The 26,670-nt window shown below is 44.1% G+C and overlaps 1 protein-coding gene across 2 annotated transcripts in view; it reads left to right on the top strand.

Moving 5' to 3' along the window:
* The window catches only part of ATF6 (activating transcription factor 6), a 72,237-nt gene that overhangs the window by 40,408 nt on the left and 5,159 nt on the right, over nucleotides 1–26,670 (top strand). For both annotated transcript variants that reach the window (XM_054286242.1, XM_054286243.1), the window contains exon 15: nucleotides 15,765–15,849. In XM_054286242.1, coding sequence (XP_054142217.1) covers nucleotides 15,765–15,849 — 85 coding nt within the window. The remainder of the gene's footprint in view (nucleotides 1–15,764; nucleotides 15,850–26,670) is intronic.

Below are 26,670 nucleotides of genomic sequence, written 5' to 3' on the forward strand. Positions count from 1 at the left end.
TTCTAGGAAATCAGTGTGGAGCTCTTCTCCTCTCTAAGAACAGCCCTGAGCACTCAGATCTGCTGTTTTTCATCAGGAACTCAGTAGACAATCAGTGGACAGGTGACTCCTGGAAAAGGCAGCTGAAAGAAAACCAGTCTGCTGTCTTAGGTGATCTGGGACCACCATCTCCAGAAGGGCATCTCCTTAACATCAAGGAAATAACACTCTGGGTTTCTCTTTCCTTTTGCTGGTCCATCTGTTTGGCATTTACTAACCAGCTGTAAGCCTTAACTCTCCAGCAGGCAGCAGAGGTGCTGCATAGAATCCAGGCATGAAGTTTCCCTTCCTTCTTCCCACTCAATTTCCAAAGTGCCAACATAGGGAAACATGTACAAAAATGAAGGTAGACCTCAACGTGCTGTCATTTGGAGAAAAGCAACAGATGCAGCCATTTGCTTGGTGTAAATTTTTGGCAAAATCAGGTAATTGCAGCTCTAGGAGAATGAAAGAAAGTGTAAAGAACTACATTTACACAACTAGAAGGAAACTTTAGGTTAAGGCTAAACACAGGTGTGGTACTACCAATGCTGAAAAAAGGGTGTGAAGCCAGCTGGGTAAATGGCAATGTTGTGACAGGGTATTTCCATTTCAGGGTAGGGTTGGTTGGTGTTGTCTTGGTATGGCAGTCCAGGAGGAGGATATTGCCCACAGCATGGCACTTGTCAAAGGGATGTAAGAAATGCATGTAAAAAGCATGTCTGTCCCTTTATCTCGTTGTCATGCACACATGTGCCTGTAAAGAGTGCAGGATAGGCCAGAGAGAAGAACCTGATCTCCTGTAAGTTCTCAAGTAGTGATCATTTAATCCCCTACAGCTCTCCATCCCTCCTCTGCTGTCCAGCAGAGTAGAACCTCTTCACATGAATCAAAGTTGATACCCTTATGACTTAGTCTCTCCAAATCTTGATGGTTGACTTGAGAATTTACCTGTTTGTTTTTAAAAGTCACTTCCAGTACCTTAATTCTCCTAGGAAGCAGGCATCTTAGAACAAGACTAGTGTGCACTGAAAGACAAAAACGAGAGCCCTGTACCTCAGCTGTGGCACCTTCTGTCCAGTTCTGTTACCAATCACCTCTAGCTGCTTGCAGTGCTTTTTCTGATTGAAAATGCCCTGACAAAGCCTTGGTGCAGCTGCCTGGGCTTGTAGGGAGTTACAGTGTTGAATCTGGCCCATCAGAGGATGTGTTTCTGTGCTCCTGGTCTGGGTTTCCCTCCCAGTAACGGCATGTGCAGTTGGTACAGGGCTGTGCATGCTCTTGGTGTGCTTACAGACAGATCTGTGTGGGGTCAGAGGCACAGAGGGGAATGATCTGCGGCCTGGGGACTGCCTGAGTTCACACTGCCTTTGTGTGGGTCAGGCACAGCTCTGCAGAGCCACGAGAGGTTCAGAGGGCAGGAGGGGATGGAAGTGAAAGGGAGCACATCCCACAGGAGGAAGTAGCCTCAGGCTCTTGCTCTGCTGTAGACCTGCACATTACGAGCACGATAAGGTATTTTTGTTGATGAGTTTAGGTAATGAAGAAAGTAGTGACTACACATATTAAACTGGTTAATGGCAAGCTGAGTTGCCCTCCAGCTAGAAGAGAAGATTTAGATTGGTGCCTTCAGGGTGCTCAGTACCTCTGATAATTTGCAGAAGTCATCATGAGTCCAAGATGTTCAGTTGTTTTGTGTAGAATTTAAACCAGTACAGTAATAAGAAAAGAAGGGAGGGTTCATATGGAAGCATAATTTAGGTGATTTTAAAAGTGCCCATGCAATTGATGCTATCCATGTAGTGAAATCAATTATTTTGCCATAGTATTTGTACCCTCAGTGTCTAAGAGGACACTGATATATACTCATCTAAAACCTCTCGGGCATCATTCCTCACATCTTTGTTCTGTGATTAGAATTCTGGTAGAGGTTTCTTTGACCTGAAAGTCCCTTGTATTTTGAAATAAAAAAGCTGAAAACTCCAGTGGCTTGGTGAAATGTTGTGAATAGGGCATTTCATTTTTAAAACCCACATTTATGAAAACAGAGTTTCTGTGGTTCTCTGATATGGTTGCGTCACACTTTGTAGGATGTTTGTAGAAAATGTGGAAATTACCTCAAGACTTCTTCTTCTTCCATTAGCAAAATGTACCTCATTAGAACTATTGAAGGCAAAAGCCTTTACTGTAGTTCTACATGCTGCTGGCACATGTCAAGTGAGAGGTGGACTGATAAAGGCTTAAGTTTGCTTAATTTGCAGTGTTCCTCTCATACTTCTTGTTTTTCTTTCTTAATTTCTTTGCATCTGGCTTTCTTTCTTAAAAAATTTCACAGATTGCTGTTGCTACTTTATGGACTACCAGGCACCACAAATTCTCAAGCACCACTCAAGGCTCCTTTTCTGCTAAATGGAGGCAGAAAAGCTCTTCTCAATTTTCCCCACCTATCCCAAACACCTACCTAAATGTGGATTTCTTTCCAGAGGTGCCTTTCCTTCTGTAAGTTTTAAAAGGAGCCCAGACAACTCTGTGAGAGAGCTAAACCTGGAAAAAATTAATCTCACCCTGAGTGGGGAGATGAAAGGCTTTTATTTGCTCGAGCTATTCTGTTCTAAATGTGGTGGAGAGCTGGCAAGTAGTGATAGAAGAAAACACATTACTCTGCAGGAAGAGAGACAGCCCCAGCCTGAAAGCAATAGCCTGATGTCTTCTGAGTGGCATGCAAGCAAGCATCCCCACGTTTTTATCTTCCCAAAGCTGACCTTTCCCTCTCTTTTATCTAATCTGGTGCCTGTGATCTTGCTAATTCAATTGCTGTGGCAGACAGGCAGTTACTCACATGGTGTCAGGAGATGGACAAGGAGTGTGGTGCTCATGCACCGGTTCACACCTCTGTTTATCCATTCTCAGCCTTCAGAGCAGGATCCAAGCAAACTATTGTCACACAGGAAAGCTTTTTCTGTGGAAACGGCTGTTTTCTACCAGCTGTGCAATGGACAAGTGCAGGTGGCTTGTGTGATGGCTTGTACAGCACTGTAGTACTCTCACACTGTTCAAAACTGGATGATTTATTTTCTTCCCTAGCTACATGAGCAGATCCCAGGACTTTCTAAGGCTGCAGACCAGTGAGTCATTCACATGGTTTATCAGCACCAGAAAGGAGGGTTCCTGTTGTCCATGCCAGTTCCTTGGCTGTGAGTGCTCACGTCTCTCTTTGGGCCATTTTATTTTATTGTCTTGGTGGGAAAACGGCCTGAGGAGCTGAGGGCACTTTCAGGAGAGTCTGACAATTGCCAGAGGCTGGCAGGGAAGGAGAAGGGACCCTCCTGTTTTAGGTGGTCATGGGGATCAGATTGCTCAGGCTATGCCCAGCCATTCTGAAGTGCACTTCAGGTAGCTCGAGGGTGATTAATGAAGAATCCTCAATGTCAGGCATCCTTTTTGCTTCCAAGTAAGAGTTAATCCTGTACCTTATATATGCTTTTAAGACCATTTTCCATCAGATTGTTTTCTTGTTTTGGTTTGAGGGGTTCTTTTTAGGGGAAAATGCTGATTTTTTTTTTTATAGTACTGTTTCACTTATAAAATTATCTCTGTTTCTAAAAACTGATTTATGCGTTCCTCAGCAAGACTAGAAATTCAAACAGAGCAGATGTTTGGCAAAAAATCTGGACTCAGAATTGAGATTTAGAAGTGAAACCTAGAAGTGAAACTTAGCTACAAATGTGAAAAGAAGGAAGCTCATTGGGCTGGGCTAAATACAAACCAATAGGCAAAAAAAATAAAGGGAGCTTCATCTTCATACTCTCTTAACTGAGATTATTACTAACAGAGGCAATAACTTCTTTAACATTATTATATTGAATACCTCTTTAATTAGAAGAAGCTATTAATAGTTGATGAATCCTTAGCCATACAGATGGCCTGGGATCTGCAGAATGAGAAACATCTTTCCAACAAGCAGCTGTAATATAATACACATTGCACAGCTCAAAATGCTGCCATTGCATTTGGATTCAGCCCACTGCATCCTGATATTCAAACCATGATGTCTGTGCACCAGCAGTGTGAGGGAAACAGAATGCAGCTTGGCTTTGGAGGCCCAGCCATGGCCTGAGTGTGCCAGCCCCCTGTGCAGCCATGGCAGCCCAGCCTGTCCCTGCTGCCAGGGTGTGCAGAGACCCACCCAGCTCTGAGCTGCAGTCATTGCAGAGCTCTGAGTGAAGCTGGGGGGTTCAGGCAAAAATGCAACTGACTGGTGACTGAGAGGAGTGTTTATTTCTGTGTTTTCTCCATGTGTTTCTTTCCTTATGTCCCGTGTTGCTCTGTTCTTGGGGGCTTGGCAGTGGCATTTGCGTTGTGGATGATTATATTTATTAAAAGGTATTCTTTTAGTCAGCTTTGGCATGATTTGCAAGGAAGGAGAAACTGCTTTCAGCAGTGAAATCAGAGGAGCCAATTCTTCAGGTTCCACAGAAAGGTGCTTTCAAAGCTGCTTTACCCAGCAGGTACTGGCAATGCAAATGAGATCTGTATTCTTAAACCAGGTCAAAGGCAGTTTAGTAAAAGTACTGCCTCTGTTTATAAAACAGCTTTCTGCCTGTGACCATCATCATGGTGACCTAAAACATCATTTCTTGCTTGCTCCATCTCATTGGAGTTAACTTCATAGAGGTTTAGAGAGAGATTCAGGTACCCTGAGCATATGAGGCCAAAGGGTGAGGGGAGGAGGAGATCCCCAGAAACTTAAACTCGTGGTTAGTTGCTTTTTCCAAGAATTTGAGGGACAGCAAACACTTCTAACCCAGACTTTCCAGTCCTCTGATGTATTTCTGTGTAATTGATGCAACTTCCACAATTAGGAAAGATTTGTTGCTAATTTCCTGTACATCTGCTGTGCTCTCAGAAGCAGCATCTCTCTGGCTGCAGATGTGAATCAAGCTGCCACTGTGTGCTCTTGGGCAGTAACATGGCTTAACCCCATCCAGTAAATAAGAACCAGGCAGCCACTTGTTCATGCCCTCTCTCCCCACCAGTGGGGAGGAGAATTGGAGAAAAAAAATGTACACCTTGTAAAATAAAACCAGTTTAATAATGAAAATAAAATAAATATTATTATAAAAGCGGTAACAACTATAACGAAAAGGAGAGAGAGGAGAGGAGCAAATGATGCACAGTATAGGTGCTCACCACCTGCTCCCTGATGCCCAGCCTGTCCCAAGAAGCAATCCTGGCCAGTTCTCCCCAGTTTGTGTACTGCACACAGCACTGTGTGGTGTGGGATGTGCCTCTGTCCAGTTTGGGTCAGCTGTCCAGGCTCCCAGCAGTGCACCTGCTCACTGGCAGAGCATGCCAGAGCCAGAAGTCCTTGATTTGGGGTAAACTCTCAGCAACAGCCAAAAAATTGGTGTGTTATCAACATGAATTCAAAACAGCCACTGTGCCAGCTGCTAAGAAGGAAAATAAGTCTCTCCTAGTTGAAACCAGGACAGGCACTCGAGGGCAAGCAGCAGCAAGCTGGGGCTGTCCCAGCAGGGAGAGGAGAGAGGAGCACCCTGAGTTTGACTCACAGTGGGTTTGATCTGAGTTTAATTTAGACTTAATTTATTCTCTCTTGTCATTAGCCTTGCTTTCAATTTGTCTGTTTACCCCTCCCAGTGAATATATTTTCAGCAAGTTGACAACAATCACAGATCAGTGGATGGATCAGGAAAGGGAGAAAGTCACAATGGCTGTGAGATGTAAGCTGCAGTTGTCATTTTGTTCCCTCGAACCAGATCTGAATCCAGTACCTGATATCCTGACTGCAAAGGACATGGATGTTCTCTCTGCAGACAGTAAAACATATTTTATGGTGAATCCCAGGTGTTCAACTCAAGAATGTATCTATGTGTGCTCAGATTTTGGGCTCATGAACAGTTGGGTCCTCTTGTGCCAAATGTGCCTATTGTGCACACTTTTTAGAATAATTAACAGCTTCTGTAAAATGAAGTTTTGCAGTCTAGTAGTATTTTTACTTGAAGCTTTAAATGTATATTCACCTGTACACCAGTAATATATATAACATTTTCCTTTGCATGGGAACATGCTTGGATCCACTTAATAAAAGTTGCTCTTCAGATTGAATCCTGCATCTTGTGTCCAAATTCTGTCTGTCTCAGCTCCCTTAGCTGAGCTGTCTGAGATGCCCAGTCTGCTGCATTGACAACTGCAAGTGCTCTACTTCTTGGCTTGCAGCTGTCTTGCATTAGTGTGGAGCTTGAATGGGAGGTTTGAATTCTTTCTGGTGCTGCAGAAGGCAAGAAGACAGTAATTTCAGATTAGGGCTGGCTCTTGTGCCATATGTGTTGTAGGACTGAACACACTGTGGTCAAATTAATTGCCTCGATTTTAAAAATAATTGAAGTCTTGACTTTACTTAGCAGTTGTTTCTGATTAGGATTTTAAAGTTCTTTTGAATCCCCAGCTGCCTGCATGTGTGGGCATTTTTGCACTATAAGAAAGCATCCTTTCTCCTGCCTTGAAATGAAATTGTTCTGCCAGAAGAGCGTTCAGTCACAGGCTGTGTGACCTTTCCTGAGCTTGTGTAGCTATTCCTGAGTGTTTCTCATGTGTATTTAACCCTGATTGCTGTCTTTGATAGCTTTGTAACCCTGCTTGCTATCAACATCTTTCTCACACAGTCTTTCCACGAGAGGTGAGCAAGTCAGGGAAAAGGCAAGGTAGAAGTATGGTCTTGACAGACTTGAAAACTTGAGCCCAAGTCCTTATGGATGCTGGAAATGCTGCTTAGAAGAGCGCTCTGGTCCAGCCTCCTGTGTGGAAGAAGGCTGTTGCTGACAGTGAGTAGGCTGTGGCATTGTCAAGTGGGCTCTGAAGAGCTCTCAGGATGATCTCACCACAAAGTGGGATCAAAGTGTTCTAGTACTTCACTGTGCTTTGAAGTCAGCTGGAAGAGAAAGCAGAGGACAGCTGTATTAGCAAATGGATTTGGAACAGCAGTGTTACATTGAGCCAGCATTTGGGGAAAGCCTGGCATCGATTTCTCTTTAGCCATGCAGCCTCTGTTTTATGGGAATGGGATGTGAAGAGATCCCACTCCCCTCTAAGGAGTGTGCCCGCGGAACTGCACTGGTTGTGTGCCCTGGCTGCCTCTGTGCTGTGTGGCTGGGCTGCAAAAGGCAGAACCGCAGAAAAGCCGTGTTTGCTGATAGCAGCTTTCTCCTCTGCAGGTGGGGTTCTGGGTGCTTTTTGGGGCAGTCTCCAGCAGAGCAGCAACTCTGGCAATCCAGGATTTGTCTTCTGTAGAAGACCTGAGGTCATGCTGACAAGTATAGAAAGTTTCAGTTAGGGTTTTGTGAGAGAAGCAGAGAATCTGGACTATATCCTTTTTGGTTTTACTGGACTGGATTCACATGCCCTATCTAAATTACATGTTTTTGCAATTACAGATTGCAGTTGCAAAACTAACAGCCTGCAGATGCTGTGCAAAAGCAGAGCTCTGCTGCAGTGAATTATAGAAGGAGGAGTATTTCTTTTTATGGATAATAGTAATAAAACAATTAATTCCTTTTGGGTCTTACAAGTTTGTAAAATCTGCAAAGACAGTTGACAGACTCAGCTGGGAGTTACAGATGAACTGCATTTCTGTGCTTCTATAGCCTCTGGAAAGGACAGAAAATGGCAGAGAAACATAATTTTCAGATAATTTGAAGCAAACATTTGTAATTTTATGATGCTGTTTAGACTGAGAGAGCCTTTAGAAGAAAACCTGATCCTTATCAAACATAATGGAGAAACTTTCCCACCAGTACAAGCTGGGATTCTTTTTCCTTCTCTGAGGCACAGAAGTCATACCTTTTCCAGTTTCTTTTGAAATGCAGATAATTTCCACAAATAACACACACAGAAATTACCAAAGCATTTTCAAGAATGCTTTAGAACCTTCCTGTACGATTTTAACCAAAACTGTTCACTTAGACATAGAATTCTGTCCCTCACATCCTCTTACTTTGCATTTAGGAATTTTTTTTTAATCTGCTGCCAAACCAAAATTACATCATAGCAAATGCATGCATTGTTCTTTACTTTTGGCCCTGCAGAGCAGTTCTGCAGGAAAGTTTAATTGGCAGGATTTCTGCCCAGTCTCTGTCCTGTGCCCTCCATGGTAACACGGCCTTTTTCCTTCTTATTCAAATCAAAAAGGACAAAACTACAGGGAAAAACACATTTATCAGAGAAATAAAGTCCAAATGGTGTCCCTTCACCTCATTCTCCCTCGCAATTGGACTGGCACTCATGTGCTCCATTCAAGCTTCTGCAAACTATGGTTTCCTGGGGCATTTCCTATTTATAGGGCAAGGGTGATGGTATGTTGTGCTTCTTTTTTGGATGTCTTGGAAGTCAAAAATGATACTGAAATAGCTTGGATAGAAATGAGGCGGGTTCATCTCGGGTAATTCCAGAACGAGGGATTTGCAGAGGAGCAGGAAGCTTGAGAGAGCTGGTAATTTTGCTGCTGTGGTGTCACTTTAGGAGGGTGAAGATGGGTGTTTCAGTAGGACAGGTGGATGAGCTTGCCTTTGGAAGCACACTCGTGTTCCTGTTCCTGGGGGAGGGAGACACGCTGCCTCCCCAGAGCCCCACGGGGTAGAGTCTGTAGATACCTGATTACCAGCATATTTCAGCGGTATCTAAAGACATAATTCCTCCTCTTTGGCCTTGTGTGTTGAACAAAGGGGTTATAAACCATGAAAACAGAAAAACTGAGCAGTATGTCAGTATTTTTCACCTCTTTACAGCTGCCTTTGTGCACCTCCACAGTGCTTTGCATGTTTGTGAACCCAGCAGGTCTCTGCCGTCCTTAGTAGTCTCCATCACCTTTCAGGTTCTCAATCCAGGAGAGATCCTTTGCTACTGGTTCTCCTTTACACAGAGAAGACTCTCCAAAGCTGAGCCCCACTCGTGGGCGAGCAGCAGTGCTGCCTTTGGATGGAGGGGGAAACTCCTCCCAAGGAAGCTGTGACAGAGTGAATTTTCCATTCCTCTGAGGTCTCTGGGATTTTCACAAGGCCCTCTGACTCACAGTGAGGTGCTTTCCAGGTAGTTTGCTTTTGGAGTCCAGCCCATATCACATCTGGCAGTAGCACAATTTGCAATAAAAGGCACTAAAGACTTCTTCATTAAAAGGTCTCTCATGTGGGAGCTAAACTGGGTAGCAACGCCTTCTGCCAGGACAGTGACTAGAAGTTGTTCCAAAGTGCAGTTAGGTTTTATTTATGAAAATTTGTCTGGGAATGGCGGAAAGGTGTAATCTTACACTAGAGGACATTTTATTGACTGTGGGATTGAGCTATTTCTGGTAAAACATTTAAATTAAAAATCATATCTCATCACTCCATTCCATCACTGTGTGCAAAGAATAGGCTGTAAAAACCACCTGTGCACAGAAATACAGGGATTGAAACAGCACTGGGGTGAAAAGGAACAATTCTGGCAAAAATGAAAGCCGAAAAACAATCTCTATTCCCACTACTTTTTGGAGCTTTCTTGTTCTGGGACAATCTTCTCCCCATCCCTTAAAACCTAGAAAAGTAGTTAGATGCTATGATTAGGGGTTGAATTCTCAATTACAAACTCTCTTCTTTAAATGTGCTGCAAACTCAAACAGTGTTAGTGTGCTGGCTAACATCAAGGTTAACATAGGTAGAACTGGTACAACTTCAAATCAACTTAAATGGCATTGTTAAAGTGGTAAAGCTGCTCTCAGGATGTGCTGCCAAGAGCTGCTGCAGAGAGGCTGATACCTTGTGAAATTTTATTGTGGAGTTTCTGTGGGTTCCTTGCAGTCATTATCCCATTTTTCACCTGCTCCCATACTCTTCATGTCATGGATTCCCTGTAAGGATCCATGATGAAGTAAGTAAATCTCCTTGGATTTCTAAGGTCTACCTTTAAAAAAAACCTCAGAAACCAACCAAACAAAAAAACTCAACAGATCAACTTTAAAAACAAGCCAGCTTTACTAAATTATGGTATGATGAGCTAGAGTGGTGGCTATGAGTCACAGTTTGTGCAGAGGTTTTAATTGGCTTCTTCTCTTTTTTTTTTTTTTTTTTTTTTTTTTTTTTTTTTTTGCTTTTCTTTTCTATTCTCAAAAACATCCCTTTGCTTTTCAGATAAAAGGGTCAGAAATGTTTCCAGAGGCACCCTCCCCTCTCCATTTCTGCCCAGTTTAACATCCCCTGATGGTGAAGACAGTGTTTCAGGAACTTCTGGCATTTTCAGATGGACCAGTGCTGCATCCAGCCTGGTGTAACCTCAGGGCACTGGATGGTTGCCGTCTCCCAAATGAATCAATAATGAAAATATACAGCCATTTCCTCTACAAATTTGTAAACTTTCATACATGTCCTTTTTGAAGTGCAGGAGGAAACCAGAAATGCCAACGCCTGACTCCCATTTACATCCTGCTCTGTGCTTTGCACTGTTGGGAGCTGCTGGGGTAGATGAGGATGAGCCTCTTGGCTCTGAGTGCACATTGGTGAGTTCTCTTCCCTGGGGAAGCCTCCTTTTGTGTTCAGAGAGCTGCTGACATCCTGCATTCACGAGAATGAAGCTCTCAGGTACCGTTTCTTGGCCAGGAGTTGTGTGCCAAGGGCTGGGATGCTGCTCAGGGCCAGGCAGTGACTGTGTGGGAGAACAGGACAGACACATCACATCTCTGGTAACAGCAAAAAGCTGGAAACAATGATCCTGAAATTTTAAAGAAGTGTCAAATCTGTAGTTTGTGGGGAAAAAAAAGCTGGCTCAGGGGCTCTGCCAACCCAGGGGTTTAAGAAGTCTAGCTCCTTGGAGTATTGGTACTATGAATCAGCCTCTGAAGTGGCATGCAGTATTGGGCCTGGGAGAGCATATTTTTGTTGCACATTCTTTGTACTGTGAAAAGCATACCTGTAAAGAGGGTCCAGTGTCATGTCAGACTCAAAATCTCTGAAGATGTTCAGAAAAAACAGGGTCAAAAGTGCATGGATTTGATGCACAATTTTGGTATGATCAAAAAAGCACTTGTTTTCTGTCACTCACTAGGTGTGGTCAGATAGTGAACAGATAAGGTTTTAAGCTGTCAGGAGGTGTTGAAAACTACCAAAAGTTGTGCCATTAAAGAAAAACAGCCCCTCCGTGGGATGTGGAGAGCTCCTCTGATGCCTTGTGCAGGCTGAGCTGGAACAGAGGCTGGACAGACCTAAAGAATAAAGCAGGGATTTGTTAAAGGCCTCAGTGGATCCACCTTGGGCAGCACAAGAGCCCAGCCAGGGCTGCGCCCAAAATGAACCAAAATGGTCACAAAATGCACAAACAGTCATGAGGTCTCTCACTTTGATCAGTTCTGCTCCATTTGCATCTTGCAGTTCACTGTCCAATTCCAGCTTTAGGGTTAGCAGTCCCCTCCTTCTCGTTTTTCTCTCTTCAGTCCATGTTGTTTGTGCTCTTGGGCCTGAGTTTTGGGTGGTTCTCCTTGTCCCAAGCTAGGGAAGGAATTGTTTTCTCTAGCTACTCTGTGAAGAGAGAAAGCTCAGAACTACACACTAAAGCAGCACAGAATATGAAAAATATAAAAGCTCAAACCTGAGGCATCAGCTCAGCCTGGGTCGGCAGCAGCTGTAATGTGGAACCACAGCAGGAAGATTCAGGCTGGAAGAGGTCGAGGCACACAATTCCCTGGGAGACTTCTTAGTCATAAACGGAGATGAAAAAATGTCCAGCTCCAGTGTTTGTTTGCTGTAAGAAGCCTTGGGAAGCTGCTGGACAGAGTGACAGAGTGCCCTTTGGCACGCCTGGCTCCTGCTGCCCCCTCTGCTCTGGCCACTGCCTTTGTTGCAACATTCTAGCACAGAGCAGGTCTCCAAGGCCATGGTAAAGATCAAATCTCCTCATCAAGGCAAATTACCAGAATAGCACATTAAAGTTCTCCTTTGGTATTTTAATCCAGTCTCCTCTGAGCTTTTATTGCTTTCAAGCAACAAATGTCACTTGTTTTTGCAAAAGGTTTGTCAGAGATGGAGCTCTTAATGAAGAGCAGGGCTCACTGGGACATGTTGACCAAGTCTTTGTGGGAAGTGGGGCGGGGGCTGTGTTGCTGGAGCCTTGGCTCCCACATGGATCACATCTGTACTTTGCAGGGTACGTGCTGCAAGCCCCCCGAGGGGCCCGAGCCTCGGCAGCAGCATGGCCAGCAGTGTTCACACAGGCAGGTGTGCTGAATATGCTCTAACAAAGCACGTCTCAATCAAGAGTCCTTAATTAAGGCCTCAGAAAAGCCTTTTGAAAAATACTTATCCATACCTAAGCACAACAGCTAAGAAGGTAAGAAAAATCTAGGGGAATTGATTTGACAGAGAGAAACTCCTGGGACAGGAGGAAGGACAGCTCATGCTGAGAGTGCAGCGCCTTGCGGGGCTGGAAATCCTCTCCTTTGTGTCCTGTGTCACGTGAGCTTCCCTGAAATGCCTGCCCCACTCCTCCAGACGGTCCCTGGAATATTTTCCTCTGTCGTGGGCATACTGCGAGGGTTAATTCCTGCGTGTTTGTGTCTCACAATGAGGCAGGAGTGGAGGAGGTGCAGGACTGCTCCCTGGGAGGTGCTGTGGCTGATGGGATATGCATTGCAAAAGCCAAAACAAGCACTATTGCCAGTTCTGTTAATTTAAAAGCCAAGAGTCCAGATTGGAGGTGATGGTAGTTTAAGAAACAAAATTAGATCAAAAAAACCCATGCCTAGCATTTTTTCCTCTGTTTAATGAAGCTTCATGGTATGCAGTGATGATGTTTTGTTTACATCCTTAAAACTATGAGAGTTAAAACCAATTTTTTAACAAAAAAAAAAGAAAATGAAAGCTAAAACGTCTCCATATTTTCATGCATCTAGGTAGGAGAGACTTTGGGTACCAAACCACATATCATAGACTGAGGCTGAAGCTGCAGGAGCACCAGTATTTTTGGAATATTCTAGCACAGTGGGACAGGATTTCCATTGTCATTTGGCTGTAGGGTTAGAGATACATGAGGCTCTAAAGCCTTATCCCTGCTGGTTATCCCTGCTGGAGCCCTGATAACACTGATCTGATACACAGGAAACCCCAGAATCCTTATTGCAGGCCCATGTGTTGTTGAGACTTAACTGAATTAAGGTAACGTGTTCGTGGCTGGGTTTGTAGTATCTGTGTCTATATCTATCTGTCCATCTCATCTGGCTTCAGTATCACAGAACTGCAGAGATGATCAAAAGAAAAATGAGAATGCTGAAGCAAGGATCTCATTTGAAGTATTCTTTCCAGGCTGATATATTTTTCCAGTCATTCTGCCAGCAGTCTCAGGTCTGCTTAGTCTATTTAAACTGTCGTCTAAGTGGAGCTCCAGCTCCAAGCCAGAGCCATCTGTTGTTGGGTAATAGTTCTGATTTATTCTGCCTCTGGTTGACGCTCATGCTCCTGAGCCAGATGCTGACTTGCAAATTTTGCTTTTATTCGTTTTCGGTTTTATACCGTGTGTTAATATCACAAACAATATTTTAATTTAGGTTTGTTTTGGGGGTTTTTTGTCTACTGTTTAAAATTAGGGATGAGTGTGACAACCCCTTCTGGGATGCAATTCAGCATCCTTCAGAATGGCACATGACATTTTATAAATGCATTCAAACAGTGCTTCTAAACGTCTGATATCTTCCAAATCACTAATCTGTACACTCATTTCTGTGGCATAGAATTAATTTTGTTTTGCTTTCAAATAAAAGGTTTGGACTGCTTGAAGACTTCTGGGCTTGAGAGTGCTGTGGGTGGCTAACTGTGGTCAGAATATCTGATATTCTACAGCATACCCTTTGACTTCAGTGAAGAATGAGGGTAGTTAGGTAACTTTGCAAGTTTGCACTGATGCAAAATGCATATGAAAGATAAAGATGATTCAAGAGATGGATAGATTTCACCAATTCCAGATTTATAAAATGTCTCTTTGAAGATGGGCAGCTTCCAGATAATGGGTGCATCTTGCACATTAGCTCCTGGTGGCAGTCTGGGTTTAGAGCTTTCTGTTTGCCTGTTTTCTCCAGAGTTGCTGTTGAATCACTGGGAGGTTGTGCAGCAAGTCCAAAACACTGTAAAATCCTTGTGGTAGCTCTTAATACAATGTATACATACAGTAAATAAAGGTGCCGTTATAAGGCAGCATAGATTAATGCACCAGTCTTCAGATAGGTTAGCAAAAAGCAGCTGCTACTTGTAATGACTCTCAGGTGATCATCAGTGCAGTAGCTGTGGTTTGGTAGGTAGTGATGGACACTCAGAAGCATTGAAAAAGGAAAAAACCAAACAGTATAAGCATTTTTTAAGGTCTGCTAAAAATAGTCATCAAATTGTGGCAAGGGCATTGTTACAAAATGTAATTTAATGGACATCTTATCTTAGGCCTGTTCCTTTGGGAACACTGGATTTCAAGAAGAGTTTTCATGTAAGGTTCATTGTCTTAGTGAATGTTTTCTTAATCTTAAGCGGTTCAAAAGTGAAATGGGAATTACATACGGGATCTGAGAATTATACCAGAGTGGTTTTATAATTTTGGTTACCAAGATGTTTTTTGCAGACATTTATTTAAGTAATGTTTTCTTCTCATGGTCAGTCATTTAGTGTTTTGGGGGAGGGAAATTTTTGATGGGAAAAAAAGAGAAAGAAAGTGATATTTCTGCAATGTATCTACAGAATGTCTTGACATATTTGACACCTAACTTTGTGTGTAACTCAGTTCCCCAAATCTTGCATATAACACTGTAATGTTTATATTTTTCAATGGCAAAATTACAGTTACCCTGACATTAATAAATTAACGTATCCTGAAGGAAGTCAAATTCAGTTTGCCAAAAAGATAACCTTGCCCAAAAGTATGAGATGTTTGTATGGGAAAAGCATGGGAAAGCATGAAAGGAGACCATCAAACTGGCTTAATAATATGAGAGATGCCTGGACCACAGCTTTTAAGTTCCATTGATAAGGGAAGAAGCATATTTTTCCAGGCTGCAAGTTGAGCAGCTTGAGTTCAGCAACGGCACAAGAGCCCTGGACAGGGGCTGTGCTTCTCCCTGCAGGCCAGGTCTGTATCCAGGGCAGGTCTGTGTCCTGCAGAGGCAGCTCCCACTGTCAGAGCCAGGCAGCAGCGCCCAGGAAAGATCAGATACTAAAGCGCAGCTTCGCCGTCCAGCTTCCCTGGGAGGTGTTGTCAGCAGAGCTCGTGTTTCACACCCCAGTCCAGCTCTGAGCAGTGCAGGCCTGCTGCACAAGGCATGTGGTGTAGAGCTTCGCAGAGCAAGATGACTTACATAGAAAGTAAACAGCTGTGCAAGTAAAAGCTTCAATTCAGCAAGGTCCTTAAACATATGTTTAAATATCATTGAAGTCAAGTTAAATTGCTTTAATCATATACATAAGCACTCTGTTGAATGAGGGCTTAATAGTAGTTTGCATCTCTTTCCACATGATCAAGGCTTTTTCATATTTGCTGCATGCAATAGGGATTTCTTCTTGGTTACACAGCATGAGCAATTGCTGTGACTTTTGGAAGACTCCCTCAACAATATGAATTTTCTGAGCTGTTGTAAACAGTACAGTGTGGAATGCCAGTAAGAGAGAAAGGAAAGTCATTTTCCCAGCTCTCTGCTTTGAGAGTAGATTTAACACATCTTTTCTGCTGTTTTCCAGGACCACCTGCTACTGCCAGCCACCACACATAACAAGACCAGGAGACCAAAGATGTCTATAGTGCTGCCAGCTGTAAACATCAATGGTAAGTGCAAAAGAAGTAAGGGAACGGTAAGAGAACAGTTTCAAAGAGATGTGACCGACTCATACATGAAAAGCAAACTTAGGCCAAATGTCTGTCATTACAGCTTTGCAAAAGAAGTCAAACTGATCATTACTGGGGTTTGGTTGCCAGGGTCCCCGCTGGAGCTGAGCACTGGCAGATCTCCCATGCCTGGTCACCCAGACTTTGAGGAGAGCTGGGGACTTGGCCAGCAGTTGTGCATTGTGGCTCCTTCCAGGACGGGGAGGGTGCCATCCAGTCCTGGTGATTTGTACCCAGCTGATTAAGGGTTACATGAATGGGATTTAAACTCTAACTCGGTGGCTCGCAGAGCCCATGGAGACTGTCCTCATCTCCTCGTTTGGGTTCCTCCTACGCTTGCCTAGCAGGGCAAATTCCTTGGCCTTGCTGTTTTATTAGGATGCTGACTGCCTTCCCTGGCCCTCCTCAGCTGTTTACCACGCTGTTATACAACACTCCGTGTGAGTGGGACCTCTCAGCACTGCCTGGTCAGGATTAATAATCATCATGTTACGGTGCTGCAGGACAGCAGAGAAAACAGCTTTGCACTGGGGCACGGGCTTATTAGTGCACAGAAATGTTCTGGGTCAGCATTTCAGTCCCACACGAGAGACAGGACATGACCTGCACAAATATATCATGAATTCAGATGGTGAGGAATTGCCAGGGTGGGACATGCTTGGGACACAGGATCACTGCCCACACTCATCAAAGGCATTGAGAACCCTGCAGCAGTGTAAACTTTACTTTCTGAACAACCGTGCACATAATGCTTTTTTAAAACATCTGTCTTTTACAGTACATGTGAATCATAAGCCCAAATGTTATTGTTAAATCCCAGCATGCTGAAAACATTATCTGCTGATGCGAATTTCCATAAACTAAGAAAAAAAGAATCAGTTCAGGCTTTTAGCATTTTAATAATTGCACTTTCCCATGCAGTACAGCCGAGTGTGATAATCTGTATAGCTATCCTAGGGGAATTTTTATTAGATATATCAAAATTATTTTTGGCATTTATCTGCCTGAAACTCCCTTTTTATGTCTGTTACAAAAATCCTTTTCTGGCTGACCTGCCCACATGCAAGTGGGCACTTTATCACTGAAGTACAAACACTATTTCTAAATTACAAATTATTTCTTCTTAACATTTTACCGAGTCCTGTTTTTACTTTAAATAACTTTTCATTTGCTGGAGTAAATATAATTTGGAAAATACCCATCAGAATCCAGTGACAAATCTTATCCATAAATAGTGAAACATTGTGAAATTATATTTTCATCAGTTCTTCGGGATTTTTTCTTTGGAACATCAGCATAATCCAGGAAATAAAAAAAATGTCCAGGGATTTGGGCAGAGATGTCGAAACAGATGAGACACAAGAATAGCATTAAGTAAACAACAGCATCAAGCATGGATTCCTCTGTGACACCCAGCCAGGTGTTGGGAAAAAAGTTACAAGACAAACAAGAGCCAGTAGGTAACTTGGCTTGATTTTCAGTTTGACTATTGATAACCATAGGAAATGATTCCCTAAAATGTTCTCTCTGGAGAAAAACCCATTTCTGTCCTTTGAGAAAATTGCTTCTCCACGCTTTTCTGCCTCTGTGGGGGCTGGAGTTCATCTGCACAAGCATCTGGGAGTTAGCTGACAGCAGAGCTTTCCTCCCAGCTGTCTGCTGTTCTTTTAAGCCCACCTTAATTCTTTGTGCACCTGCAGAGAGTTGGCTGCTGGAAAAGGACGAGTCTCCTTTGGAGAAATTGGCAAAACTTTCAGTGTAAGAACTTGTCCTCTGTTTCCTTGTGCCTCGGCCAGATCTCTGTGCAAGAAGGGAAACCTTTTCTACTGCCACTTCCTTGCCCTTCTTTTTTACTGCCACAACCCTGCCAGAGGAGCTGACAGGAATACAAATGAAGGGCTCTTTGTTTTGAAGTTTTTTCAGAACTTCATCACTTGCTTGTGATCACTTGCATTGTGTACTAAAGTTTACCCATGAGACTGTTTCCAAAGATTAAATACTTGACAGGGCAGTTGAGAACCAGCCCTTTGAACTACTTGGACAGTCTTTTCCCAGCAGACAGTCATCCTTTTCTGGTTACACTTAGATTGTTCTGGTGCCTTCTGAGGCCCACTAGAGACTGCCTTTAGCTGGCTTGAGCCATTCCCACCACTGGCTGCAGGGACAGAGAACAGGTATGGACAATGAGTACAGAATGGAATGAGTTGTCCACTGCTGTCCTACATGGCTCTGCAAGACTAATCTGGCAGTTTTCACAAGTGTACAAAGCAGAGTCAAGGTTACAGCCTGAAGAGTTTTTCTGGGAGGAAGGTGGCAGTCCTTGTGCTGTGAGGTAGTGACAAATGTCAAGAGACAATCTTGTAATTGATGTGCACATGCACGTGTGTGCAGTCAGTAAGATTGAAGTTAAAAAGGAGATCTTGTACAAGGCAATAGCAGTATGTTATTAATTTTCCAGATAAAAACTTGCTTTCAAGTATTCAGTTGCTCTATGCTGGAAAAGAGTAAAAACAGCCCTTACCTTGTAATGTGCCATGTGCTCCTTCTCACAGTCAGCCTGAATCTCCCACACCCCTCAGAGAGCATTAGGATAGAACCAGATCCTCACTGTCCAGGTGCACAGAAACATATTTGCCTATTTAAATATGTTTAGTATGTTAAGATATGTTAAATATGTGTAAATTTAATTTTTGTTAAGTACAGGAACTTGTTATGCATTGTTACATGGTAATCCTCCGCCTCCTACTCCCTTTTCCTTCTTCCTCCCTGGTCATATCCCCTTTCCAAGCTTGCTAGGCCATCCCCCAGTTCACAGTCAGTGCTTGCTGGCAGCTCTTCCTTTTCTGCCTCCCCAGATGCTCTAGCAGTGCTTTGCCCTTGTGCCATGTCCCTGCTGGCTGCTGTCCCATGGTGCAGCTCTGCCCTTGGCCCCTGCAGCCAGCCATGCCCCGTTCTGACCTGCCTCTGCCCAGGGAGCACGTGCAGTACTCACAGAAAATCTGCCTGATGGTACCTAAGGGCCTCAGCACTGGTAATCCTGGAAGGAAAAAGGCACAACTGGGGAGTCCTAGTCCCACTCTCTGTGGTTTTGGAGGCACCATTGGTGTGCCTTCCTGAGAAGTTACTCCAAGAAGAAATATCTTGCAGTTTCTCATGGGAATGAAAACGAACTGCAATCTACAGTTAAACTCAGGCTTTTGTTTTCAAGCAAGTCATGTTTGTTATGCTGGATTGCAGCTATTATTTTAGAAATCTAACTATGCACTTGAGACCAGTTAAGTCTCCAGTAGGTTTCATTCCTAAATTTGCTTTTATTTTAATTCAGAATGTTGTTGGCTCATTACACCAATTCCAAATTGACATATAGGCGGTGCCTTTCTTGAAGTTTAAGTGAAACCATCTGCCATTAGCCCTCTATTTATTTAACTGCAGCGTGTTGCAACATGGATCCTTGGATCCAAGTAACCTATGGAGAAGAGTGTAGCTGAGCCACTCTGAGCACAAGCTTTCTGTGTGTGCAGCCTGCCTGCAGCTCTGCAGCCCAGCACAGCCCAGCAGGACTGCTGCTCTGTGCAGCACACACGAGTGAGGACAGGCAGGGCCAGAGAGCCACTTCAGTGTCTGGCCCAAGAAGCCCTTTCAGGAATGCAGTTCTGCCTGGGATTAGGTGAGGGACTCTCACAGCTTGCACTTGCTCTTGGTAGGAGCAGCTCTAAGTGTATGTACAGGTGTGTACTCTCCTTAGCAGCAACACAGAGACTAAAAAGGCCTTTTTTCTTCTTGGGATCCCTGTGCAAAACAGTTCCCTATATGTGAAAGTTTTTCCATCATTCACTTTCTTTAAACTGGGGATTGGTGTCTGCGCTCTAGGTGAGAACAAAAGTGAGAGACCTGATGAGAAAGCCCCTGGTGAAATCTAAGGCTCATTTTCTTGGAATTAACAGCCATGACAGAGAGAGTTTTGGATTTTTTATAAATATTCTGGGTAGGTCCTTAGTCTGATGAAGCCCGGTGGGGCTTGTCTTCAGTCTGCCTTTGAGATAGCTGTTTGTGTGACCCTCAATAACCTGACCCTCCTTAACCTTCTTAAGGAGCCCTCTTCTCCTAAGGGTTGCTTTTTGTCATGAAATCCAACAGCAAAATAATCTCCCGAAGGCAGAAATGGAATGGAGTGCTGACTTCAGCAGAGTCCATGTGCTCTGTTGTGTTAGCCAATTTCTGATTCGTGAGCAGTTCCATCAGCTTTCCTTCTTGCCATCCATCATCATACTGAGGTAACAGACTTCAAAAGTGCTCTGAAATAATACACATTCTAATTAAAAAGGTGGAAAACAAATCTAGTGGTAAGGCTTTTTGATCAAAACTGGAGTGATTTCTGCCATCAAGCAGCATAATTATTTGCATTGCAGCTACAAAAAACCTCCTGTCAACTGCCAGCCATGTGCAAGCAAGTCACAGATGTCCCAGGCTGGTAGCAAACTGTCTATGAAAAATCTGTAAGGCAAACAGAACCCACACAGGCTGAGGAGGAAAATAAAACCAAAAGCTCTTTGGGAAGTGACAATGGTCTGTAAGTTCCCATGTCTTAGGGTTGAATAAATAAAGTCTTCAACTTCCTATGCCTTTCAGGGTCAAGCAAACAAAAGATGTGTTTCCTTTTTTCAGAGCAAGAAACAGAATTCGCAGTCAGTCATTGAGGAAGGTCTAAAATAGCATGTATCTGACCGAAGAGCAGCTCCTTCCCTGCAGGTTACTGCTTGGCATTTTGGGAAGCCTCTTTCTTGCTTTGGCTGGCTCCAGAGCAGTTTCCCGGAGGGTGATGGTCCCTGCTGTCCATAGCTGTTGTCCCTCATTGTTCTCCCTGTGCCTAAAAGCCAAGGCATGGTGCCCATGGCTCCCTCTCACAGCTGCTGTCCTTGGCACCAGGCTGGGAAGCTCATGCCACTCTGCCAGGGACAGGGGGCACATCTCTTGGCGGCACAAGCATGAGATATAGAGATACTTCCCTCAGTGTTCTGCTTTTTATCTGCATTTGACAGGAGGTGCTGAGAACTCAGCACAGCCTTACAAGCTGTAGTGTGTGACCAGAGGACTCTGGATGTTGTGTATGTGGGATTGGAACCTAGATGTGAGATGAAAGAAGGGTGACTGCTAAGGTTTTTCAGGAAAGTCACCCGGGAGTCCGTCAAGTTCTCTAAACAGGATGTAGAGAAATACATCCAAGAATGTCTCCAGTGCTGCCATTCCAGTCATTTTGTAACTGCCATTCTTTTGCTTCTTGAGCTGCCAGTTGAGGAATAAAAGTCGTTTTGGTGAAGTCTGAGGAAGGAAGAGTCAGAGGCATGATTAGACCTCACTGCAGCAGCTGGTTCCTGAGCCTGGGCTGGGACAGAGGAGAGCCTGCAGTGTCCTGTGTGCAGCCATGGGCCAGCACCATTACTGTGGTTCTGTAATTAGGAGGATTTGCCAATGTCAGAGATGTACTTCTGCTCCCGTGCTTGTAAAGCTGTGCTGCAGTGGTCAGGATTGAAATGATGGCAGAACATTGTTTAACAAGAAATTTTAACAACAGATTTTAATAATCTTGTAAGATGCTGCTATTGGCGTTTTTGTTCTCAAAGTCATGTAGAAGTGCAGTTTGTCAAAACAAAATATTCCTCAAACTTTCCTACATTTCTTTGAATCAGAATTGATCATTGCCTAGATTAAATCCTAAATAAAAGTTTTCAACTGTTACCTTTGAAAGGCTTTGCTCTCCCCAGCCATGTTTGTTAATATATTGTCTTTGACAGAAAGGAGGAGATTAAATTATTTTAAAAAGTAAGAAGGAAATAATTCGAGAATCTGTGGGCAAAAGTAATGGAATCTGTGTCACTTGAGTTCATGTTTATTTATTTAGACAGGAAACGAACAAGAAATGAAATCATGAAGGCTTATTCCCTAATGAATTTTCATAACGAGTTGTTTACCTAAATTACTAAATGAGTAATCTATTTTTATGCATTCAAAAGAACAGGAAGGTTATTTCAGAGGATCTTCAGTGCCTTTTGCCCCTTAATGAATACAGAAAGAGTATCTCATGGGGTTAGAGCAGGCCAAGCCCCAGCGTGCCTGGTGCTCCCTGTGCAGGCAGGGCACTGCTGCAGATGGCATTGTGCTGGGAGCACACCGTTTGCCAAGGGGACAGAGAATTAGTCATAAATCAATTGGACTTGGTGTGTAGTATTTCCAATGCCAGTGTTGAATTGTTACAGCAGATTTTTTTTTCCATAGGAATGATACACTTCTGTAAAATACACAAAGTATAATTAAAAAGAAGCCCTTGCTATAGGCTGGCAGCACGGATGCCAGTGTGGAGTTGCAGAGTTGGTTTGAAATGAGCACGTGTGTGTCTCCTGGATGTTTGTTAGCCCTGCATGCTGGTGCTGCTGTGGGCGTGTGCTCTTCCAAGGCTCACAGAGAGCACATGCTGCAAAGCAAAAAGAGGAAACTTTCACCCCAATCTATGAGGTTACTGTTGCCATCATGGCTGTGTCCTGCTATGTGCAGCATGTTGTAATTCTAGCCTCCAGCCCAGCCAATCTGCCTTAATATATCTTCAAATGTTGTAAATTCAAGATTATATAATTCCTCTTGGTGTGAAATTATAGGTGGCAAACAGTTTTATGTTTGTGATACGTGGGCCAACTCTGGTAACTATTTCTGCAGTGATCTGAAGCATAATTACCCATAATGAGCTCACCCCGTAAAAACATGAAAAGCTGCAACGGAGCTGGTACAGGAGGTTCACATTTATGAGTTCAGTCTTGAGAACATCACTGGAGTAAACCTAGAGGCTGGTGAAAACAGTCTGAGAGGGCCTGTTGGAATGTTTGGGTTAGTCTCTAAGGAGACTCCTGCCAGCAGGGCTGGGAGGCTTTTCCCTGCTCCTCAGATCCCGGGTCTGTCCTCCAGGCTGCACTTCCCTCACCTCTTGGTACAGCCCTCCTCACCCCTGGTGCTTCCTGCTGTGCTTCCTGGGCGTCTTCTGGCCCTGGAAACTATTTGAAAAACACATCCTGAGTTCCTGAGGGACATTTTTGCTCATTCCCCACTTCATAAAGTAAATAATCTCCCTGCATCCTGCCTGAGTCTGTAGCAGCTCCAGAGGAGCAGGCTGTGCCCTGTCCCCGTCTAGCACAAACACCTTCTGGGTGAATGTGGATGAAGAAATGACTGCCAGCCCCAGCTGCCCCTCTCCATGGGAAAGGAGGCACCCCTGTTTCAGAGCAGGACTCTCACATGAAAGCTGTAAATCTCCTGCTGCTGTAGCTGGGAGACAGAAACGTTTGCAAGGGCTGTGTCTCTGTGAGCACGCTGCGTTCGCTCAGGCTCTGCAGTGCTTCCATCAGTGCCTGACACAGGCCCTGAGGCACAGAAGCTCGTGTGCAGGAGAGTGCTCGCCCCACACAGACAGAAAATGGTGTTAAAAATACTCTTCTACAAGCAAGAGCTGATTGCAGGATCTAAATAAATGAGGTAACTTTATGTACTCAAGTTAGACAGGTGGAAAATTCGGCTCACTCTTTGGATACCATCCAAGCTATAAAGACATTTCAACTGTAAGGGAATACAGGCTCTCACTGGCCTGCAGTCTTAAACCAGTGACACACTTTAAGACCAGGATACAAGTGATACTGGGTGATAGGCAAGGTCCATGTCAATGCAAACATGACGTTCCCTCTTGAAAATAAAAATTAAGTCCAGTAGTTAAATTAATTTTATCAGTAAGTGCCTGCAACTTGAAATGCCACAGTTCAAAGGTAGAGGCTAAATAAAATGGGAAAAGGAAAGGAAAAAAAAAAGGAAAGGAAAGAAAAGGAAAAACATTAAAGGAAAAACTATTGGAGTTAAAATGCTGACAAATGAAAATTGATTAAAGATTAAAAGCTCATTGCAAAAATCTTTAATAGAAGACTAAAAAAATACGATGGGCTTAAGTAATGCATTAAAGTCAATCCATAGAAGTAAGAAGATGTCTTTTAAACAATGGACATTGTAGCCAAATGAGAGAATAGGAAAAAAAAAAAAAGAGGATAATTTCTGGCAAACTAAATGTCAAACCATAAGAAGTTAAGCCAGAAAAAGATACTGAGCAACAGCATGCCTGAGGCATAAAAGAAATAGTAAAAATATTTTTGAGAGGAGCCTTGCCAGGGAGTCTCTAGTGCCTGTGGAGGACCAAGGTGTTAAGGAGTACTTCAAGTGGAAATCAGCACTGCTGAAGGGAGGAGTAAAGTGTTCTTGTGCTGGTATTAACCACTGAGGCTGTATAAATATCAGGCAGGTGACAAATAAGGCAAACTTTTAAAAAATTACTCCAACCAAAGTCTCAGTTTTGCACCAGTTGGCAGAATCTGTGAGAGTTGAGTGTGTCCTGGCACATGCAACAGGTTGGGAAGAAAGCACAGCTCCTGCAGAGGAAAGCCCTACCTTAGTGCTCCATTGGAGGCCCCAGAGGGAGAGTGAGTGGGGATAAGGGTGCTCCCTTCAGCACAGCAACATACTGAGTGTTCAGAAACCTTGGGAAAATATGGTTCTTTGAGACTGCTGAAAGGAAGCAAGCTTTTGTGAGACAAGAGGGAAGACTCACTCACAGATTAGTGTCTCTCTAAAAGGTGGAAACAGACGGTCTCATTTTGCAGTGAAGGGGTTGTTGCCAGTAGTTTCATACACAGGTCTGTGCTGGGGAGATGCCATGGCTCCCAGTCCCTACTGCACTCAGAGGGAGCAGTGCCCTGGTCCTGGGACAAGCCCTCCAGCCCTAGTTCTTGAAAGAAGCCTTTACTGGAATGCCTTTCTAGGCTACTCTCCTGTGTGCAGTTTAATGTCTTGTAAAGTGGGTAGGTCTGGATTTGCAGGCAGTGTGGGAAGTTTGTTTATCCTTTTAGTGCCTCCCAAGTGGGCATGGAATGGTTCTGACTAAGAGCATTGCTCTTCCTCTAGCCTCTTTCCTTCACTCCCTAGAGTTTTCTGTGCAGCAGAACTCCTTACCCTTGTCTTTGTTTTCGCTTTGGGTTTTTGCCTTTTGTCATTAGCATTGTCACAGATGGTAAGATTTTAAATAGAGTAATCCTGCAGCAATGCTACCCTGCCAACAACACACAAATACACAGCCAGAGCTGTCAAAAATGCCTCTTTTTCCTAGAAATACTCCATCTGAGGGAATTTTAAATCAAGTGCCTGCGAGGGTCAACACTGATGAGTCTGGTCTTCTCTTCCTGAGGTGACCATTGGCTCCCTCTCCAAAACAGCAGCAATCACACTGAGTGCACACTGGGCCATCTCCTCAGTAGCTCACGTTCTCTCTCTTAGAGGAAGTGATGCAGCATGAAAGATTGAAAAGGAAGGTGGGCAGTCCAGTGGGACACGGTCTCTGGGAAGAGCCAACTTTCCTTGAGACCTCCCAGTCTAGAGCAGGTACTAGAAAGCACCAGCTGGCCCAGATTGGCCACTGACCACATTGCTCACAGGAGCTGCTGGCCTCTTCCAGAAACCACACAGTGCTGTAAGCTAAGGGCAGGTGATGCTCCTCACCCACAGCAGTGCCAGCCTCGCTGGTGGCTCCATTATTTACTTCAGAGGCCGCTGAGAGCTTGTTTCCTCTGGTTTTCCTGCTTACCTCTCATGCCTGTGCATATCTCCCTTGGATAACCTCTGACACCATTGCTCCGATGGATTGGGCATGAAGAGAGAGACCCTGTCTCCTGCTGTCAGTTCATGGCTTGTCAGGGTGAGTTTGATGGTGTGGATCCAGTGTTTCTGTACTCCTAGAGATGTCTGGCTCACAGCTGGAGAGGAGGTAGGAGACCTGGAGACTGAAATGCCAGGATCTCACTTAGTCTGTGCCCAGGACTGAGGACAGCTGAGTTCACAGAGGGGTGAGACCACTGCAACTGCTCTGTTTGGAAGTAGTTCCAAGTGGGAATTTGCTTTTAAAAAGGGAAGTTACTTGGGTCACACTATAACTTTCTCCCTTGCCTCTAACAATCCTGTCCAACAATCCAATCTGTAAATGTTTTAGCAATCCTGCTGCGTTGCTGCAGTGAGCGTATTTTTAGTCTGTTACACTGCTTCATTTATATACTTATTTGGTAGTGTATACCAGCCCTTCAGATGGAAACATTGTCCAGATGTGCTGGGTAGGACAGTCAGGGCTTCTCAACACAGATGAGATGGAAGATTGCTGCAGTGACAATGTAGAGAAAGCCCTGTGAGTTATGTGTGGGGACAGCTGCAGCCCTTCAGCAGGCCAGTGCAGCAGAGTGCAGCTGGTGCCTTCAGCTTCTGAGGCTCATGCTTTCTGAGCCCTGCTGCCCTAAACATGAGCTCTGGATTGGGCCAGGGTAGGTTACAATAAAAACTATTTGATGCTAAATTGTTCCTGAAGCTAAACTTCATCATTGTCAGCTTGGTGCAGTTCGCACAAAGCTCCCAGGTGCTGGAGCACGTTAGTGGCTCTTTGAAAGCTGCCCTGGTTTCTGCTGCTGTGAGAGATGGGCTGCAGAACGGGCTCCAAGTGTAGATTAATGCTGACACAGACTGGAAACTTCCTCTTCAGAAGGAATTGTGGAAAGTACAGAGTGTGAGTAGCTGTTCAGCAAAGACGGCTTTAATAGAGTTGGTGGGTTTGGATCACCTTACACGGGGGCGATTCGCTGGCTCCTATTTTGACATCAGTTAAACTGGTTCCATGGATAGCAAAGTCACCTTCTGCTCCCC

This window comes from Melozone crissalis, unplaced genomic scaffold, assembly GCF_028551555.1.
Source record: "Melozone crissalis strain CALT ecotype California unplaced genomic scaffold, PUWL_Pcris_2 ptg000045l_1, whole genome shotgun sequence".
Taxonomy (NCBI): domain Eukaryota; kingdom Metazoa; phylum Chordata; class Aves; order Passeriformes; family Passerellidae; genus Melozone; species Melozone crissalis.